The sequence below is a fragment of the Sarcophilus harrisii genome, chromosome 6 (assembly GCF_902635505.1).
Source record: "Sarcophilus harrisii chromosome 6, mSarHar1.11, whole genome shotgun sequence".
Classification (NCBI taxonomy): Eukaryota; Metazoa; Chordata; class Mammalia; order Dasyuromorphia; family Dasyuridae; genus Sarcophilus; species Sarcophilus harrisii.
Genome location: NC_045431.1, coordinates 185,061,022 through 185,082,793, shown reverse-complemented (window position 1 = coordinate 185,082,793; position 21,772 = coordinate 185,061,022). Strand labels below are relative to the sequence as shown.

Sequence of the window (21,772 nt, the reverse complement as noted above, 5' to 3'; positions counted from 1 at the left end):
ATAATTTTGTGACCACCATATTCAGTTGTGAGATCCCTTTTGGAGGCATGAACCACAGTTTAAAAAACTTTGCTCTAGTTCAATTGATTAATTTTACAAAAAAAAAAAAATTGGGGCTTAATAAGGGGAAAGTCCCATAGCTAATGTCAGATCAGAAATTTCAATTCTCCTCTTTTCCCTTCAAGTTCAGTGTTCTAGGAGCCATTGTATTACAACTATTACAGTATCTTTGCAAGGAAACCCCATAGATAAATATCGGTGGAATCACAGAGTTGGATGTGACTGAATAACAAAAAAGCTAAGTAGCTAGTGCACAGACTGCTGGGTCTGGAGTCAGGAGACTCAACTTCATGAGTTCAAATCCAGCCTCAGACATTTCCTTGCTGTGTGACCCTGGGCAAATCACTTAATCTTGTTTGCCTAAGTTTCCTCATAAATATAAATAAAAAAAAAAACAAATAAATGAATAAATAAATAAATAAAATTAGAAGAAAATAAATTTAAAAAAGAAAGAAAATGACAAAACACTCTAGCATCTTGGCCAAGAAAATTCCAAACGGGGTCACAAACAATAGAACAGAACTGAACAACAAAAAATAATTCCCCTTTGTCTAGAATGAGATAATCTAACAAACTTTGTGTTAGAGTAAATTTTGAATTACCAAACGCATCCTGCATTTTCAAAGAATAAAGTGCCTGCAACACCTAAACTCCACAAAGCATAATTTCATCTTCTTTTGATGATTTAGAAGGCAATTGAGATTCAGGGTTAGTAGATAGATGATATGGTAGAAAATCACTGTCCTCCAGTTGGGAATATCTGAGTTCAAGTATGTCCTCAGACACTTACTAGTGGTATTACCCTGAGTAAGTCACAACTTCTTTTTGCCTCAGTTTCTCCATCTATAAAATGGGGATACAAATAACACTTACCTTGCAGGGTTGTTGTAAGTGTCAAATGATACTGATATGGTGTTTAGCACAATTCCTGGTATATAGGAAGAACCGTATAAAAGTTACCTCTTAGCTATTATTACCATTAAAGATAATCTTATAAAGGACTTTGAAAAATACATGTGTTAATTGTACTAGGAGTGATCTAGGGTCTGAGTAATTGAAAGGTTTTGGTACAATATATAAAAAATTGCTATGACTTCTCCATATTTATGGATTTTATGGGATCTTATACGGGAGGCTGTTATAAGATTAAGCCTGCTGGTTTTGAGACTACTATGACAGTTTTCCCTGAAGGGAGGCTGTAGTTTATAGAATCTATGCATGGAAACTGTGGTTATAAGATTAGGCCTGATGGGCCTGATGGTTTTGAGAGTACCATGACAGTTTTCCCTTAAGGGAGGCAGTAATTTATAGAATATGCTAATGGAAAAAGTACTGACAATGATATTTTTCAAAGGTTGGTACAGCTGTGTTCCTCAAATAATATTTTTCTACCACCAGAAAAACAATGTCTCACTGATATGCGGCCCCCCAAATAATATTTTGTTTTTCTCCTTGATAACCCACCCAACAATACTTTGTATTACCACCTGCTTATTTTTTTTTGATAACACCCTCCCCCCGGTAATATTTTGCTCTGACCCCGATACACAATTTGGCCAGCTTCAGGAAGCCTTTCTAAAAATCCTACTATAAGAAGCTCAATCTCAGAGAAGCACTGAAGCATTCCTTTCCCTCCCTAAGGAGTTCACTTTCCTGCTGGAGTACCCCCAAAAGCATTTCTCTTTGTTCTTCAATACAGCACAGCCCTCATGTGCCAGAATTGTATGTTAGAGCCCCCTTTCTTCTTTGTTTGGAATAGATTTTGCATTGAAAGAATTCCCATTGTTTCACATGTTATTCTTAGCAAGAACTCATTAGGGGATGTTTTCCCCCCAAGTCGATGGCCGGCTATGGGCCTTATCTAAATTGAGTACATGTTTGACAGTTTGCTTACACTGGGGGAGTAGGGCACTGTGAACTCAATTGTAGAAAGCAAGGATCAATAGGGAAAACCCTATGTCTTCCCAGGAGGGTCTCCCTGATGCCAGAGGACTCTATCAGAACAGAGCCACAGTATCTAGAGAGCTGGTTTTTGAGCCAGGAAATCTTAAGTTTTGGGGTCCTTCCTCTGAAACATAGTGATTCCATGACCCTGGGCAATTCCCCTAATCAGGGTGCTGAAGCAAAGCGTAAAGAGAGTGGAGCTAGAGGGAATTTTCTCCCATTAATGAAATCACAGATCCATTCCCTGGCTTTACCCCTATTCTAGAAAGGATAACATCATCTTTGATATAAAGGGAAGGAAGGAACCCCGACCCATTATCCTTGCCCCAAAGCCCCTGATCTTCCAATATTGGCTATTTCTTGTCAAAGGTACTAACCACCATCTTTCTAGACTTTTGGGTTTGAAATTCTGGTGAAATCTTCAAGTCCTCACTCCCCCTCATGGCACATATCTAATCTAGCCATTTCCACCTCCTCAACATCTGTTAGTCTCTCAGACTTAAGACATTTCCCAGTCCATCCTACTCTCTACACTGCTACTCAAATGATTTTCCTTAAATGCAGATCTGATCATGTCATTTCCCACCCAATCAGCTCCAGCAGTTTCCTATTGTCTCAAGGTAAACTGCTCTGTTTGGGCTTTAAAAGCTCTCAGCCAACTGGCCTGCACCTGTCCTAAACCTCATTGAACATTACTCCCTCTCCCATATCCTATGATCAAGCCACCTGCTATTCCCTAGGTGCAAGAAATTTAGGCAAATTGGCTTGAAAACGGCCTCCCAGTGAATTGTAGGTTCAGTAGTTCTCAATTAGCTCTGAGAATAAGAGAGAACAACAAAGGGTCTAAGAGTGGGAGGGAGGCTGTGCTCTAGTCCCTGCTCTGAAGCCCTGGGCAGGTCAGTTCAATTCTTTGGTCCTTGTTCTTTTTGTTTGAGAAGCTCTAACCTTCTATATCACAGGTTCTAAGGGCCTTTCTAAGTATAAATCTTGGCTTTGATGCTTCCTCACTAAGCTGAATGATCTTGGAAAAGTAGCCTAACCCAACTGGGTTTTAACATCCTAATCTCCAAGATGAGGGACTTGTGCCCTTCTGCTTTTAAGTGCTATAATTCTATATTTTGTGCTCTATCTGGGTTGGTGTGTCACATGTTTATCTTTGCCTACTATATTTTTTCCACCGAGGCTAAAATATTTATTTATTAAATAATTCAACTTGCACACAGGAAGCAACTGAAATACCCAGCAATGATGAAGATTTTTGAATCTGGTGATGATAGAAATTTGACCAAACTTATTTAGATACAAGAAGAGTAGCATCAGATTATTTATTTTCAAACTGGCTAACAGATCTGCAGCCAGTGGTTGATGCCATTCCTAAAGCTATGACTTACCAACTTCCCTCACTTGAACATAATAGAACCAAGTTTTCTCTTTAGATTCTTTAGCCAACATTACTGATCCAGACCCAATTTCAGATCATTTGGTAATTTACTGGATGGAAATACTTCCTGTGAATATTTATTCTTTCAACTCTATTTTATTTTAAAGAAAAAAAATATTTTATAGATAAAACTGTATTGTGTGGATACATATCTCAGAATGTTTTTTATAAATGCATGAAATAAAATATAGAGGGAGTACAAAAAAAGCTAAAGCTGTGAAGAGCAATAAAGATGTAATTCCCCACCCCACTTCCCGTATTTAAATTCATGGTTCTCCTGAACTTTATACATAGGTCTCTCCATGGATCCTAGGTTAAGAAACCCTGGCCTACCATAACTTTCATTTTCTCTTGAATCCCACAAAAGAGATTTATTCAGGTTCACATTAGTAGTAACAGAGTGACTTTGAATCCTAGCATTCAAATGTACATCCATGGACTTTGAAAACCAGACTTTCTTTCTACTCTGTCCTACTTTTCTGCTAAAAGTGAAGATGTGAGGGAATGCTCTTGGTTCAAATTCAGCAGCACTGGAGGGAGTGTGTTAGTGCGGAGAATACTGGACTCTTGAATCTGCAGCCCAGCTGTCTGGCTGTTGGGTACTGTGAACAGCTCTGAGTTTGTTTTCCCAAATATAAAATGGGAATACTATTACTATGCCCCATTGCTAGTGTGAAGATCAGGGGGAGGGTTTTGCCTAATTGAGCATTTTGTTCATTGTAGACATTGTTAATTATCCCAGATGGTCAAAGGACATCTCACAGAACCAGTATGACTACAGGAATTCTAAGTGAATAAGTTAATTTAAAGGGAACAAGAAACTTTTTCAAGCTCCTCTTCTGAAAATGTATTTTAAGTCAATAAATTTATTTAGCTGGATTTTCCACAATGAACTTCTAAGGAAACATAAACAAAAATTATATAGGATGGGAATGAATAAATTGGTGAACGTGCATTCACTAAGACCCTGTGATGGGATAAGAATATACATGAGATGATTCTTGCTCTATTGGGGAGATACATGTTCATGGAGAATTAATAATAATTTATTGATGCCAAAATAGAAAAAAAAATATCTTTTATTCCAACCAACGGAGAGCCCAGAAAGCTTCCTGGGCAGAGAACAACAGTCAGCCCCTATACTTTAGGAATATCAATTTGGCAGCTGTGTATAAATATTGGCGAGGGAAGAGACTGGCTATCAGGAGACCAATTAGGAGCCTATTGCAGAGGCTTGGGTAATGAGGGCCTGAACCAGGGTGGCTGTGGTCTGAATGGAAATAAGGGGATTGACACGAGAAATGTTAAGGAGGAAACAAGGCTTGGAAACTGATTGGGTAGTGGGATGAATGTGAAGAATTAAAGATTTTGAGCAACTGGGAGAATGTGCTACTTTCCTCAGAAAGTCAGGAGAATTGGGCTTAGTGGGAATGATTGCTCTCTGCTTCAGTAGAAGGAGGACCATAAGGAAGAAATTCTGCAGTCATTAAATATCAGCCCAGTTACTGAGTCCCTATTCTGTGTCTAGCCCCGTCCTTGACAACAGAAAACAGTATGGATGAGAGAGATCAGCAGTGAAACATTTGTCCAATCGGACATATCTTGTGGCTACTGATACATTTTTATATGCATCAGGGACAGATTTATTTTTAAATTGAATGCCATGTTTTGTGCTTGATGATACTCAAAGAATTATTATTTTTTTCCTTCTGAAAAACAACAATTTGTGATTGCTCTGCTTGGTGAACATCTTGATCATAATATGCACTGGTGTGTGAGAGGGTTTGTTTGGAGTCTCCTAGGCTGAGGGCTGAGATGCAATGCTTGAAGTCAAGATGTACCTATACATTATATGCCTGAATGTCCAGGATATTCCTGACTTTAAGCCTGAAGCAGTTTTGATTTTACATTTTTTGCACTTTTGTTTTATGCATTTATTCATGCAGAAGACTGATATGTTGGGGGAAGAACTGAAATTAAAACTGCTATTAGGCAATATTTTTAATAAAGTGAGTACAGACCTCAGTTGTGCTCTGGGGGAGGCCGTGTATTTGGAAAAGCAACCTAGAGTAGAATTTTGTCAAAGCTGTACTCAGGAGAGGCAGCCTAGGTCAGGGAAAATAACTGAATCTGGAGACCAGAGAACTGGGAATCAGACGACCTAGTTTACCCCATAACTTTGAGTGTATGAGCCCTGGGACTCAGTTTCCTTGCCTAACAGATGATTATTACCCTTTTCCTGCCTCCTTCATAGAGTTGTTGAAGATCAAACGAGATCATGAAAACAAAGCACTATATAGACATAATTAAGTGTAAAGAGGTCTCTTCGGATCTGGTTGGGCTAGAAAGAGCAAATTTGCTCTTTCTAGAGCAAATCCCACCGAGCAGTTCAGAGGGTAGCTAATTCAAAGGCTTGAGAGCTACTTTCCAACTCGACTGCAGAGAGCCCAGCACCACTGAGCTGGCCACATTGTTCCAATGCCAAATCTACGCTTGCCAAAAAAGGAATATTTTATGGTGAATTCCCACAGGGCAAGCACTCACAAGGTGGTCAGACAAAGCCATACAAGAACACTCTCAAGCTATCTTTTAGGAACTTTAGAATACTTGTATGACATGGGAGACCCTGGGACAGGACTGCCCTCCTCAGAGAAGGTGCTGGGCTCTATGGGCAAAGCAGTTTGAATTAGCTCAGAAGAAATGTGAGCTGGGCAAACAAAGAGTCCATCCCAAATGCTCGTAGGGACACTAGTGTCCGGTCTGTGGCAATGTCCTGAGCTCGTATGGGTCTGACCAGCCACAGTTGGACACACTGAAAACTCAACTATCGTAGTGATTGGGTTCTCTTGGAGAACAAAGGTCAACAACTGGGTTTTGTAAAGCAAACGTTATTTGATCCTTACAACAATCCTGGCAGGTGGGTGCCATTATGACCCCCATTTTCCATATGAGGATACTAAGGGAGATAGAGGTTGTGACTTGACCAGGGTCACACACTTGCTAAGTGTCTGAGATTAGATTTGAACTCATTACTTCCTTCTCTGGGACTAGAGCTCAACTATTTGCCTTTAATATTCTTAGGTCTTAGATATCTGGCCCTACCCAGTGCTCACCCAGAAGAAGAGAGGGATCTCTTTGCAACTCTCCCAATACTTTTCCCTTGTGTTTATTAATCTTGTCTTTACTTGAACTGTCTCATGAATGCAAAAATAAAGTCTGAACCTAATGACTTATGCTTTTATTAAGTGATGTGATAGAGAGAGTCCTGGCCTGGAGTCAGGAAAACTTGAATCCAAATTATGACTTAGATAGTTGTCAGCTGTGTGACTACACTGTCTGCCTCAAGTTTACTGGAAAATGAGGATCATAATAGCACCTATCTCCCTGAATTGTTTTGAGAATCAATCAAGAGTATTTGAAAAGTGCTTAGCATATGTTAGGTTTTTAATAAATACTTAATTCCTTTCCCTTCTCCTTGGACTGCAAAATTAGTACAAAAAGCATTGGATTTAGAGTAACAGGAGCTGGCTTATAGCTGTGTGATTGGAATTAAGTCGCTTTTATCTCTTTGAGACTTGGTAAAATAACATGGAAAGACAAGATGGTTTCTGCATCCCCTACTCATATTTCATAATTCAATGAATCCTGCTTTATTTCAGATTCGATCAATTTTAGGCTCAGAGGAAGGGAAGACGCTCCCTTTTAGGCTCAGAGGAAGGGGGGACGCTCCCTTTTAGGCTCAGAGGAAGGGGGGACGCTCCCTTTTAGGCTCAGAGGAAGGGGGGACGCTCCCTTTTAGGCTCAGAGGAAGGGGGGACGCTCCCTTTTAGGCTCAGAAGTTAGGCAGATAACAGAAATGAAGAATTGTGCCAAAGAATTTGAAGATGGTATGTTATAATAGAAGAATCACTGAACCAGAGGTCTGAAGGCCTGTGTTCAAGCTGCTCTTTGACCATCCTCAGTTTCCTCAGCTGTAAAATCAGGAGTTATATTAGCTAGCTACTAAAGTTTTTTTTTCCCCCCAGCTCTAGCAGTCTCTGATTCCATCTATTTTAAGGCTTGTGTATTATGCACTGAAGATAAGGGACTTCAGCAGGATCCCTGATATTTTGTGGTGAATCATTCTACTTGCTGAATAAATACAACTTACGCCATCAGTTCTCTGTGGCCTGCAATGACTTAAACTTAAATATCTTGGGTTTAATTTTAAAGTAGAAAAATTCTGATCTACAAAAGTTTCCTGAGTCAGCTAGAGATGAGTTAAAAAATGTCCTGCCTTCCCAAATGATGAGTTTTAGGGAAGATAAGGAAATAACAAGGCATTCTAACGAGGTCACAGAATCTATTCTTTGAACAGAAACATGGCAGAGAAGTTCTCCCTTTTCCTCTGCTACTCTCTCTCACAAACAAGGGTGAAATCAAGTTGAATCTCACACCTCAGAGAACATCTAGTCCAACTAGCATTTAAGAAGGAATCCCTCCAGTGCATCCAAAGTGACCATATGTGTAGCTATCTATCAGGAGGACCCCCCCCCCCCAATCCAGGGAGCTCACTACCAATGGAGGCTGTCCCAACCACTTCCGAAGTGAGGGATTCTTTCCTTATAGTGAAACTTTTTCACTCTTCTAGTTGCTTTCTACATGGCGGTCCTTCAGAAACTTGAAGTTGGCTATTGTTTTCCTCTCAAGTCTTTTCTCCTTCAGGATGAACATTCCCAAATACTTCATTTGAAGGGCTATGTGGAATATTCATATATGCATATGTATATATATATATATATATATATATATATATATATACACATACATACATAGATATATATGTGCCCCCTATATATATACATATAATGCCCTTATTATTTCCTTATCCTTCCTAAAATTTATCATTTGGGAAGGTAGGACATTTTTTCACCCATCTCTAGCTGACTCAAGAAGCTTTTGTAGGAGATCCATATATACATACACACATGTATAAATATATACATATAGGTAATGTGTACATACACATGCATACATTTATATTTATACATTTATTTTCCTTCTATCTGTCTGAGTTTTTCCCACTTGCAACAAGTAAGTCTAATCCTTGCATTGGAAGGTATATCAGAATTGAGAAAAGAGAAGGAAATGAATGATCTTTATCTACTAATATATAATGGTAGAGAAAGAACTACACAATCTTTCCCTTTCTCTTCTGAGTTATAAGTTTTAAGATTTGAGTGACACATTGAATATAGTGCTTGGTCTGGACTCAGGAACACTCCTTTTCACAAAATCAAATCCAGCTTTGGACATTTACTAGTGGTGTGATCCTGGACAAGTGACTTCACTGTTTGTCTCAGTTTTTTTCATCTGTAAAATGAGCTAGAGAAGGAAATGGCAAAGCACAACAGTATCTTTGTAAAAACAAACAAACAAACAAACAAAAAAAAAAACAAACCCTCAAATGGGCTCATGAAGGAATTGGATATTTGTCCAGATCTATGAATTAACAGTTGTAGAAAACTTCTAGAACCTAAATTGGATTAGATGATCTCTGAAATTCCTTCTTGCTCTGGATTTTCTGGGCCAATGGTATCAAATTTAAATAGAAATGGAGCCCTTTAATTCTTACATGGTGATCCCTGCAAGTAGCCTATTGACTAGTTTTAAAATATTTGTTTCATTGTATTTTTATTTTCTTAAATATTTCCCAGTTTACTAACTGGAAAAATATTTTATATATCTTATTTTTAATTATTTGATATATACTTTAATTATATATTTTATTTTAAAAAATTTATCTGGATTTATCAGCCCAGTCTAATTCTGAGTTCATTGCATAGATGATACTGACTAAATCTGCTTACCCTGAGTAAGAACAAGAGTTTGGTCCACTAGGGATGTGCTGGGGTTGATGGGAGCTGAGATCATTTAGTTAGTTAAATCTAACCTATACCAGCAGAATGAATACTGCCTACAACTTGAGACTCTGGTCACTACTTTTTTCCCTGACCTCTGGCAGCCCATCCCTTTGGCAGGTAAAATGAAGGGGACTGAGGCACTCACAAAAGCATGGAGTTCTGTTTGGCTAATTATTTGAAGATTTTTTTTTTTTGTTTTTGTTTTTTGTCTTTAACTAAATTCCATCCTCTTATTTTCTACTTTCCCTTCCCACAAGGGAACTGAACTTTCACCAGTTTTTTCTCCCCCAACTAATGAAATTCTATAATGATCTTGGAGAGTAAGGAGATTTTTATTTTTATTTCATCAAATAATCCCTCTACCTTCCCATCACCACTTGGCAAGGGACCGGAAATGGGCTTCTACCTAATCTCTTTCATCTCTTTGAGCTTCATTAGTTTCTAATTCATTTTCTTTCTATTTTAATTAAACAGTGAACTTTGGCTCATTAACGAAAATTAAAATGTTGATTGGGAAATTAACAATCAACAACTACTGTAATATAATTGTAGAGAAAAGGCTACCTGACTCTTTTTCCACTTTCTTTGAATGTCATCTTTGTTTCTTGTGAAAAAGGAACTTAAAGGCTCCCATGTATTTGGAAACAGCAGTACCAGAATTAATAGGAAATCATCATGTGCATGGTCCCAAGGACAAGAACTTCCTTAGCAGAGAAAATAGAAGAGCAACAGATAAGCACTAGGAGAAAAGGAAGGAATGCAAGAGCCAGAAAACAGTTGGAAACCAGAGAGAATAAGATTTAAAATTTAATCCCTGATAAAATGAAGAGCCCTGGATTCAATGCCCTACCTAGTAAATTCATTAGCCCAAATTAAAGGGCAGGAGGAAAAGCAATGGGCATTGGATTGAGTTTAAGTCTCTTGAAAACTAGCTCTGTTTGGGCTCTGGCAAAGTGAGTTTCCTCTTTCTGGGCCTCAGTTTCCCCATCTTTAAAATGTGAATATTTGTGTTTCCTACTTCATACTTATAAACAGAATATTTTGTAAGCTTTAAAACACTATATAAATAAGAACAATTATTAGTTTGGCTCTCTTGAAACCTGCATTGCAATCAATTGCCCGTTGAATACCTTGAATGCTGGGTTAAAAAAAATTTTTGTCATGAATCCTCCTAGCAATTTGAAGTCTTTAGAAATGAAGTTTTTAAATGTACAAAATACCTATATGTTTATAAATGTGATTACAAAACAAATTACGTAACTATATTTCAATATGATTACAGTGTAAGGGCCCTTGCAGATTTATCTATAGACACCAGGTTAACATAAATCAATTTTCATGAATCAGATTGGAAGAATATAAAATACTGAGTCATACCTGTATAGTTAAAACATAATGGCTCTGTTTAAAAATCCATGCTTTATAAGGGAAAGAGCTCTCTGGAACATCAGTCCAATGATCAGTCCCTTAATCTATTCTCCCAATCACTTCTGTATATTTTTGATAAACTTTTAAATAGAACATGAAGCAATATGAAGCCCGGCTGCCAATGTACACACGTCCTTCTTTTTGCTCAGTAGTGAGAAAAGATATGGAAAGAACGGATCAAGTTCTTGGTCAGGGAAATATTGATTCAATGGGCACAGTCCTTGGAGAGGACAAATCAGGTAAAAGAATAACCTGATTCGTTTCTATGGCTTTATAGTAGCTGAAATGGAAGAAATTGGTTCTCTAGATTTGTATGATTATGATATGGAATCTCCTTTTATATTGAGCTTTATTTTCAAGGCAGCCACTATGTGCAGAAAGGGCACTCACTGTAGTCTGTTTAATTTCACTATCAGCCTGCCTTTGAGTCCATTCTCCTGAATATTCTTGTCAAAGACTTGGATGAAGGTGTATGTGTGTATATAATGGTTATCAACTATTTCAAATTTACAGACTGATTTACAAAAACAGTCGATAATATTTGTTCCAGCTTTGACATTCCATGCTTATATATGCTGGATACCAACTTCTAGGAATCAGGCTCCCATTCCATGGATCCCAAATGATCTCCTAACCTCCATATATGTAGCTCTATTTTTTTCCTTAATCAGTTATATGTTATATATTAAATTTATGTATTTATATATAACTACAGACATATAGTTAAATATGTTATATATTATAGTTTTCTTTGCAGCCTCAAGTTTCGTGGCCCCATTCATCTTATGGGATGCTGTTTTCTCCCTGCTGCAGATGCTACTCTTGGTTCTGGTGTTGCTTAAATGCTTTTTCTCTACCTTCCCATCCTTTTAGGCCTCTCAGTGCCTTTAAGGTGAGTGCCATCCACAGGTCTGAGGTTGAATTTTTTCTCCTCAGAAAGGCATGCAATTATAAGGATGTTGGAATTGGAAGACTTGGGTCTGAACGCCTGCTGCACTCTGTAAGTACTCATGGGACCCCAGGCAAGTCCCTTTTATTTTGGGGTTCAAGTTTCCTTGTCAATCAAATGAGAGAGTTCTTTGCAGCTTCAAACCCTATGGTTCCAAGGTTTTTACTAGCACCTCTAAGCGAATGGCTTCCTCACTTGTCTCTAGATTTCTCTTAACTCACAGATCTACATTTCCAACATCTAAAGGGTGGCTCCATACACACAGAACGGCATCCTCCCCCAAAATAGCTAGTCTTTTCTCCTTCTGACTTCACTATTCTTATCTGTAACACATTACCTCCAAAGCTTCTTAAACTGTGGTTTGAGACCCCATCAGGGGCCATGTAACTGAATGTGGGGGTCACAAAATTATGGTTTATCTATGTTTGATTTGTCCATCTTTGCCAACTTTTGCTCTGGTATAACTCTAATACCACCCAACACAGACCCTTATTTCAATGACATTTTTATTCTTAATTTTTATTGGGATCTTAGAATTGCCTTGGGATAGCTAGGTGGTACATATATATCCATTGCTGGGTGCTGAGCCTAAAGTTGAGTTCAATTCTATATTCAAGACATTTACTGGTTTGTGACTCAAGGCAAAACATCTCATTTTAGTCTACCCTGAGCTTCCTCAACTATCGATAATACCTATTTTCCAGGCATTTTGGAGAAATCAAATTAAAAAATGTGTAAATTGGCATGTAATAGGTTTAATAAATGCTTGTTTCCTTCCTTCTTTATCTCTTTCCTGCAACCCATCTTCCATAATATTCCTAGAATTATCTTTCCTACCTATTCTAACTAAAAACCTCATTCTGATTATTTGTCAATTTCAAAGTTTGTTTGTCATTCAAAGCTCCCAACAATTTGATGCCTTCCAATATTTACAACCTTCTCGCAATACTCAATGTCCCATTCTGGCCAGAAGAAACCCTAGAACACCTGTCATGTCTTTATACCTTTGCTTAGTGTTTCTTATACTTGGAATATCCCTCCTTTTGCATATTGAGGTTTTTACTTATACTTTAAAACCCCAAATAAAAAGCCCATTTCTTCACAAAATCTTCCTGGATCATTATAACCTTCCTGTCTGTAACCCCAAGGAGACTCGTCTCTCTTGGAACTCTCAAATCTTATACATCATGGCTTCTGGTATCCTATGCCTTTATTAAAATATGATGTGATCTTGGATCTCACATAGGTATTTTCAGAAGCTGGAGAACCTTCAGAGGATGATCAGGATATAAAGAGAACTTGAAACTGTGTGTGAAGATGGGTTGGAGACTCTGGACATCTTTAGCCTGGACAAGAAATGACTTGGGAAAGAATATCTTAGTTTCTAATGATCAAAGCTTTATCATATTGAAGAGATAAGACTTATTCTACTTGCCTCAACCAGTAGAACTAAGACCAGTGGGTACAAATTTCTGGGAGACAGGTTTAGCTCAACAGAAGGAAGTTCTAACTAGAGGCACTAACCCAATTGGAATGGACTGAGTTCTTTTTAAGTAGCACTTGTCAAGGAAAAACTAATCGATAGGGATATCATAGAATGGCTCTTCTAGGTTGAAGACTGGTATAGATCAAAGCCGTGGGTTGTGATCCCACATGGAGTCATATAACAATGTAGAGGTTGCATAATTATGATTTATTATCAGCTATTTAATCCGTGTACTTATTTTGTATTCTTATATACTTGGGCGAAAAGTCCTTGTGAGTGGAAAAAGTTTAAGAAGCAATGGGTGATCCTGGAGGGTTCTTTCCAGGTCTGGGATCCTATAATTCAAATACGCAATAGAGAAAATTGATGTGATAGCAAAGGAAAAAAAAAATCCCAGATGTTTAATTTGGCTAAAATAGAGTGAATTTTAAATTTGATTTAAAAAGTCAAGTTGAGAATGCAATGAAAGAAGTGGGTCATCTTCAATAGTGATCATGAGGACCCTGTTGGTAAAAGTTCTCTTGAGTGCAAAGCTCTGTTATTTGGCCTTCTCCCACACACAAGCTTTACACGAATACTTTTTTTGGTCTTGGATCATCTGCATTCTGAAATTATTGGCACTTGGATCTTTGTTACTCAAAATAATGAGCATGTAGATCTTAAGTCTCAAGCCTTTTTCATAACTTGGAAGAGATATGGAATTGTTTTCACCTCCTTTTAATTAGAAGCTGAAAGTCCATGTGTTGTCAAGAGAATGTCTTCCAGGGAATTCTCTGAAAATCCTGGTAGATAAGCCCTCTCTTGACTAGGTAATTTTATATTTACCTCTTTCCTATGCAGACAATGTGCTTTTACTATGATGTCAGTCCCATAAATTATTTATGGTGGTGATGAAGAGAAATGGAAGTCAGAGTTTCTACTGAAAATACTATAGTTACTTTGTGGAACACACTAGGTTTCCATTTCTGATCTTGACCAAGAGATATTCTTGTGGCCTGTTAATGACAAGAGTCAACATGGTGTAGTGCAAAGAACACTGCCTTTGGAGTCTATCTCTGATACTTGGATCAATTAATCAACCTTAAGAGCTTGTGCCACATGCTGGGGATATAAAAAGAGGCAAATGCCAGTTCCTGCCTTCGAGGAGCTTACAATCTATTGGAGAATCATGAACAAGATCCTCAATATTTCTGAACCTATTTACTCATCTGTAAAATGGAGGAGATGGTAATTGTATTCCTTGAAAAAAGTTCCTATAAAGCTCAAATAAAATCATGTATATGATTTAAAGCTTAAAGCAATATATTCACATTTTACTTGTCCACTGCATCTCTAATATCTCTCATCCATTCTTTTTTTATTCCACAGCTTTATAAGTCCCACTTCAGAGACCTATTGGATTGTGAGGTTAGGCTCTGCAAACAGCAAGTATTCAATTAATGTTTGTATACATACATATGCGAGTGTATTCTAAAGCTTAAATACAGCAAGTTGAGTCATTTGATACAGAAAGGTAAAGTGATGGTTAAGGATTTCCTTCCCCCTATACAGATTCTATAAGGTTAGATGATGGGGGGCTGAAAGGGGATACAGAACTAGACAATGACGTTCAAGGAAGGGAGAGTTTCCAGAGAGAAAGACAAAGGATTCATATATTTTGTATTTTTCAGTTTAATTCATTACAGTGATAAGATGGATCACAGTATTTAATGCTGCACATGATTTAAATAAAACAAAAGTATGGTTTCATAATTAGGAATAATCTGAAAATTCAAATACTTCAGTAGTTTTTAATTTTTCCTAGTGATTTCTTTATAAAAAAAAAACTTCTATTGACGTACCATATACTGTGCATGGATGCAAACTGATCTCCAGTTGCATTTTTCTGTATGTGCCATGTGAAAAGAACTGTCTTATAGGGAAAAAAAAAAAATAGGACATCGATATGTGCTCGAAGGAAGACAACATCTTTGTCGATCAAAGCCCCAGACATTGAATACAGAATCAAGATGACTAATGAGCTGTTTAAATGCCTGGCTCCCCTTAACATTTACACCTTTCAGCTGAATGATTAGATAAACAGCAACTGCAAATGACTCCTTCCATGAGGACACTTTGACCTGTCTGCAGTACCATTATGGATGTTTTCTACATTAAAAAGCACAGCGTTTTAACATTCTTTTTAGGATGAAAACCTACAGGAATAAACGTACTGATGATGCTCAACACAGACACAGCGAATGCTCTGCTGAAGTTGTCCAGGATACCTTCAGAGTTCGTTGTGTTGAAGACCTCTTGAGATTCTAGTAGACAGGTCTTGTAAGTGCTTCTTTACCTGAAGATAGAAAATATTTTTTACCAGCTGAGCAGAGAATTATAAAATCAATAAAGTAAGATCAGTGCTAGATAGCCTGACAGAAACCAAAATAGAAACGTAGGAACTCTAGCACAGATCTTGATTTCCAATTACCCACTCAGCCTGAACTTGCTGTTGATATCATAAAAGCAACTTAATAGGAACTAGGAAAAATACCTGTTGAATAATAAAAAGCAACAAAAAAGAAGCTGTGATGTGGAAAGGGAAGTGGTCCTAAATTCAGAAATGGGAATTCAAGTCCTTGGCCTTGACTCTCAGAGTGGCAAGTGACTTTTCCGAGCCCTACTTTCCTATAGAAAAAGGGAAGTAATATTTACCCCTCCTTCCTTTTAATAAGGTCATTATGAGGAGAAGCTTTTATGCATTCTTGCCTGTTAAGGAAATGTGAGGTATTCTAATTTGGGTCATAGGACACTTTATTTCATAAGCCAGAGAATGGAAGGGAAAAAGCCTTGAGAGTTGGTGCCATGCCCGGAGCTTTTGATTTGAGGTTCAGGGGTACCAGCTGGCTCTTTCCTGGGGCTCCAAGAAGGACTGAAAATAGTTCAGACGGCTCTCCTTGCAGATGGACAGTTTCTTTCATTTAAAAGAATTATCCCATTAAAATGGGTAGATTGTTTCTACAGTAGAGCTATGATAAATATGTATGATTAAAATCTTCAGTCTCCATGCAAGCACAGGAAAAAAAAGGGTTACTTGACGTAGCTGAAATGAAGTTTGGCTACCTTACTGCTCCCTTTGTATTCTTCCATTAATGTTTGTTAACGTTCATCTTCACAACAGAACTGCCAAATCCAAGGGATAAATAACAATCTTGAGTCTCGTTATTAATAACACTCAATCTCCTTACATAAAAACATTTTGTGGTTATTATTAAATTATGGATTCATCTTATTACAATCCTTCAAGGGTCCATGATTTAATCAATGTAGTCCCATTACCACTGCAACTCACCTTTCCTCCAAACTGTCTTAATGAATTTCTGTGGTAAAAAATGTTATCATCTGATGGTTCAAGTCTCCACTCTTGGCTAGGAGGTCCAAAGTGACCACACATGTTATTATTACATAGAAATATTTTATTTTTTTTTTCAGGGATTCCCAAACTGATGGGCAATTTCTTAGTTTCCAATTCTTTACCACTACAAAAAATAAGCTCTTTAAATATTTTTGTATGTACGATTTATTATTTTTTAAAATTATTTCTCTGCTCTTTCTGAGACAGCTGATGGCACAATAGACTTTAAATTGGATTTGAACTTAGGTCTAATTCGTCTCAGACACTTACTGGCTATGTGACTTGGGACAAGTCAATTAACCTTTTTAGGACTTGGCTTCCTCACCTATAAAATGGGGATAACAGTAACTAACCAGAAAGCTACTGAGAGGATCAGATAAGATAACATTTGTAAGAAGTGCTTATCAATGTGCACCATATAAGTGCTAGGTTATAAACCTAATAGTGGTATCTCTGGGTCACATTAACACTAGGCTATAGTTCTGAACTGCTTTAAAGAATGCCCAAAGATAATGTTATATGTTGGAGGGGTTGTGGGAAAACTGGTACACTAATGCATTGTTGGAGTTGTGAAATGATCCAACTATCATTGAGAACAATTTGGAACTATACCCAAAGGGCTATCAAACAAGTGTGCATACCCTTTGATGCAGCAGTGCCATTATTGGGCCTATATCCCAAGGAAATCACAAAGGAGGGAAAAGGATAGATGTCCATCCATTAGGGAATGGCTGAACTAATGGAATAGTGTTGTTCTATTAAAAAATGATAAACTGATTATAGAAAGGTCTGGAAAGATTTACATGAACTGAACCAAAAGAACACTGTACACAATAATAGTAAGAATGTGATGATCTACTATGAAAGACTTGGTTCTTCCCAGTGATTCAGTGATCCAAAGCAATCCCAATAGAACTGGGCAGAAAAGGCCAGTTGTAGCCACAAAAGTAACTATGGAGATTGAATGTAAATCAACACAAGCTACGTTCACTTCAGTTTTTTTTTTATCTTTCCCAATATGATTCATAAGCACTGTGTATTAAAAGTGAATAACTTTTAAAAAATGCTCATGCTCACTAACAGTATACCATGGTGCTGACTTCCCCATGGCCTCCCAACCCTGCCTGTCTGATAAGTGGTGGTAGAGCCTCAGGGTTATTTTAAAGTGCATTTCATTACTAATGATTTGGAACATTTCTTCATTTGGCTATTGACTGCTTAGCATTTTCAAAGTATGGTTCAGGGGCCTCTGAGACCCACAAGGACAAAAATCACTCTCATAATGATACTAGGATGTTAATTTTTGATAGAGAAAATAGTGATAAACCATGTAAACAATCTTTTTTTTTTTTTTGGGGGGGTGGGGGGAGTTCCTCTATTTTTAAGTGTAAAGGCCAGAAAAATTGAGAACTCCTGGCATAGATCACTTATCTAATAATGATGAGTGCAGCAGTTTATATGGTGCTTTCCTCACAAAAGCTCTGTGAAGCAGATAGTTCAAGCAGGATTACTCCAATTTACAAATCAGTAGAGGGGCTCCAAAAGATTAGGTGAGTTGCTTATGTCTGGGCATTCAGCTCCCTCTTTCATGACTGCCTCTTAAGTACTTTGGGGCACAGTGGGGAAGAGGGACCTACTTGTATATTCATTCTGGTCCAGATAGCTCTCTATTGGACGTTAGGTAATGGGGCAATTCCTTCAGGACCAGGAGAGCCAACTTATGATACAACATTAGATAGAATCCTTCTTACTAGGTTGTCATTTGTGAAGGGACTGGATGTTCCAGTTTTTGTTGTTCTGAGAAGTCTTCATGGCTCAGCTGTCTTATAGTAGAACATTAGTGGAGAGTGTCGAGCCGAGGACAGTAGAAAAGTTAACCAGTTAAGGGCAGGTACCCAGTGGTGATTTTAACCATGTAGGGAGTGGTAAAACCTGATTTGAATACCCCCATCCCTAAGTTTCCTAATCTATAAATGATACTCCTAAGATCCTTACTCTCCACCTCACCAGGTTTCAAGGAAAACATCAATTTTAAATTAAAATGTGATATATTATTATTTAAGGCCATGCTATCTATTAAGTTTCTTTTTGTTTTGCTCAAAACTTTTCCCAACATCTTATCTTAAAAAAACTCTACTACTACCAGATTCCTTAGATAGGGATTTATAGAGAACTCTCCCACAATGTCCATAGCATTCTGTGGTCAAATCATTTGGGAAATGCTGGACTAGATTATCTCAGGTTCCTCTAAGCTTGAAGGTGGTTCTGTAATAATCTAATTAATCTACATTAACCCCAAATAACCTAAATTACATGCTCTTGTTCCTTTAGGTTGAATTATCCTTCTGATTGCTAACATTCTTATGTCCAGTTTAAGATGATCTCCCCATGTAGGTGCATGTGACAGTAATCCCGTTTTCTGCCTTCAGTGTATCTGGCCACCTCTCCAACTTCATTTCATTCTGTTTCTCTATGTCTTTAGGTTAGTCTAGACATTTCCAGGATGAGCTCCTATCTATCTATATGCCTTCAGCAATAGGTACAGCACAGTATTATTATACAGTTCTTACATGAAGCAGTTTGTCTTCCTCTTGGAGAATACCTGGCCGAAGGCCCCTGTGTCTTGATGTTGAACCCAGATCTACCTACAGTAAACTCTAGGGAAATAGAATCTTGCTGGCTTCATTTAGCAAACCACGGTCAGGGAAGAAATTAAAATTCGAAAGTAGCTCCAAAGTCATTACCATCCCTGCTCAGTCTCTACTTGTGCCCAATGGTGACAGTAGGGGAGCCGGACTGGACACGTGGCTTCTGTGTGACCAAAGCTAAGTCACTTCCCCTTTTTTTTAAACTCCAGTTTCCTCCAGGAGGAGAACTACCATGACTCTGCATGGGGATTGTGCTTGCACAATCTATGCCATAGACTTGTCATGACAAAGTACAGTGACCATTATGAATGAGTTGTGGGGGAGGCCAGCCATGGGGACAAAACCAGGAATCTCTAAACAACTAAAAAATCTCCAAGGTGACCCCTTCCCCCCTTCCATCTATGATGATGTTATTAAATGATTAAAAACCTACAGCAAGTAGGCACATTAGTGATACAAACCTTGTAGCCCAATTCTTTAGTCTTTTCTTCAAGCATGGCATATTTCTCTTTATTCCGGCTCAGGTGCTCTTTATCACCAGTTCCCTCTACATGCTTTAGTTTTTGATGAGAAATTTCCAACTGCTTTTGATAATGATGATGCTTTTCAATTTTGGCTTCAAAATGTTTAAGCTCCTCCTACAACATAGTTAATAGGAATAAATGACTTTCTCATGTTCTTGATGCTAACTTGAGTCCCTGAAAAATGTTCAAAGTAACTATATGCAAAGACTTTGCATATAAGAACTAGACACTTCAGGGGGAAGGGTTAACATTTTTTTGGATACTCAAGACATCCCTCAAACAGCCAATTAATCTCTTTGGGTCTAAGAGTCCTTCCTTATCTGTAAATGGAGAGAATTAGACTAGAGGAGTTTTTAGTTCTAAATTCACATTACAATGGAAGAGAAAAACAAGCACTAATGCTAAAGCACATGGAAGGTACTCTTTCAAAAGCACATACATATGATGCCATTTGTGGGGGGATTCTCTTGCCAAAGACAACTATAAGTCTAATCTTTTGCTAATTTGGTAAACCCTTGGTTAACCATCACCAGACTAACAGTAACCTCAAGGAACCAGTCCTGAGGAAAATCTGGGAAAGTGAAATTCCCAGAAATTGGGGTGAACCAACCTGTAGAGAGGCACCCCAAATACAAAGGTTTAAGAGATGCCACAATAGGCTGAGTATCTGACCATGTTGGTCAATTAAGGTATTATTATCAGGACCTGAGTTTTTTATATTAGTGAATTGATTTAATGTTCTTAACTGACATTTTGACTCAACAAGGAATGTGCTAGCATGAAAGAATTTATCAAGGTAAAGAGGAAAAACCCCTGCAGTGGGAGTGGGGACAATTGGGTTCACATCCCAACTTGACCACTGATGAACAAACCATCTGCCCTCTGTTGGACCTCAGTTTTCTCATTTGTAAAATGAAAGTGTTGGATCAGATGGTCTCTAAGGCCTTTCCTTAATAGACTACGAATCTAGGAAAATGTAGAGGGTTCACAGAAATGAAAGGAGACCAAAAAAAACAAACTCATAGTTGCAGAATGAAAGTGGAAGGGAAAAAGCATATGGGGCTATGTCAGCTGTATTACTTCTGAAAAAAGTAGGTAACTTATTTTGCAAAGATATGACATTAAAAAAACAATGGTCAGACTACATCTAGAGTGCTGTGTTGGAGGTTTCATTTTAGGTTCAATATGAGAAACTTTCTAATAGTTACAAGTGTAATGGGATAGACTGAGAAGGCTAACTGAGAATCTATGATACTATGGAAGAATTATTTTGAGCCTTTCTTACCCGGAATGAATCTAGTTCCTTCTGAGTAAAGTTTGCTGTTTTAGCCATGTCCCACAAATCAATTACTCTTGGTTCTTCAAACTCTAAAATAAAATTTAAAAATTGTAAAAAAAACTATGGCAGGTGCTAACATGTGACTTTAACATTTTCAAATAAAGAAATTTAAATGCATGATCCAGAACACATGAATTGACCTTGACCCTAACCCAATCAAATATTTTTTTGATGTAAATCAGTGATTCTTCTTCGTTAATCAATTTTAATACATGGTTTTTATAAAGAAGCAAACAGGAATGCATAATTATATGATGCTTCCCTATAACTCTGAAGTAAGAAATGCAAGTATCATTTCTCTTCCTCCCCCATTTCCAGAGGTGATGAATGAGGCTTAAATCACTTTCCCTTTATGGGTCTCAGTTCCCCACCAATAAAATAAGAGGCCAAGGTCTCTCCCAGCCCTAGGATAGTATGAGTCAAAATCTCATGTCATTTAAGTGATAATTACATATAATGTACTATGCTGAAAAATGACCAAGTTCAGCCTTTAAGAAACTGAAAATCCCAAAGTGAAGATGTGATCAATAGATAGAATGTGCTAGGGACCAGTGTGAACCCATCTGAGTGGCTTAGGAAAGATTTCAGAGAGGAGTAGCAATGTTGCCCCACTTTAAGGATGAGCAAGATTTCATCAGGTAGAGAGAAGTGAAGGG

General features: G+C 37.7%; 1 protein-coding gene and 1 long non-coding RNA gene across 2 annotated transcripts in view; one reads left to right on the top strand and one right to left on the bottom strand.

The window, feature by feature from the left end:
* The first annotated feature begins 906 nt into the window (after window positions 1-906).
* LOC116420039 lies at window positions 907-14,290 on the top strand. Its single transcript, XR_004230366.1, has 3 exons — window positions 907-2,900; window positions 11,650-11,776; window positions 12,972-14,290. It is a non-coding gene; the product is annotated as an uncharacterized LOC116420039 (long non-coding RNA).
* Window positions 14,291-14,853: 563 nt separating this feature from the next.
* LRPAP1 (LDL receptor related protein associated protein 1) overlaps window positions 14,854-21,772 on the bottom strand; it is a 41,459-nt gene continuing 34,540 nt past the window's right edge. The window contains exons 6-8 of the mRNA XM_003773417.4: window positions 21,063-21,145; window positions 19,715-19,891; window positions 14,854-15,546 (exon numbers count right to left, since the gene is read on the bottom strand). Of these exons, the coding sequence (XP_003773465.3) occupies window positions 15,481-15,546; window positions 19,715-19,891; window positions 21,063-21,145 (326 nt within the window). The 3' untranslated portion in view covers window positions 14,854-15,480. The remainder of the gene's footprint in view (window positions 15,547-19,714; window positions 19,892-21,062; window positions 21,146-21,772) is intronic.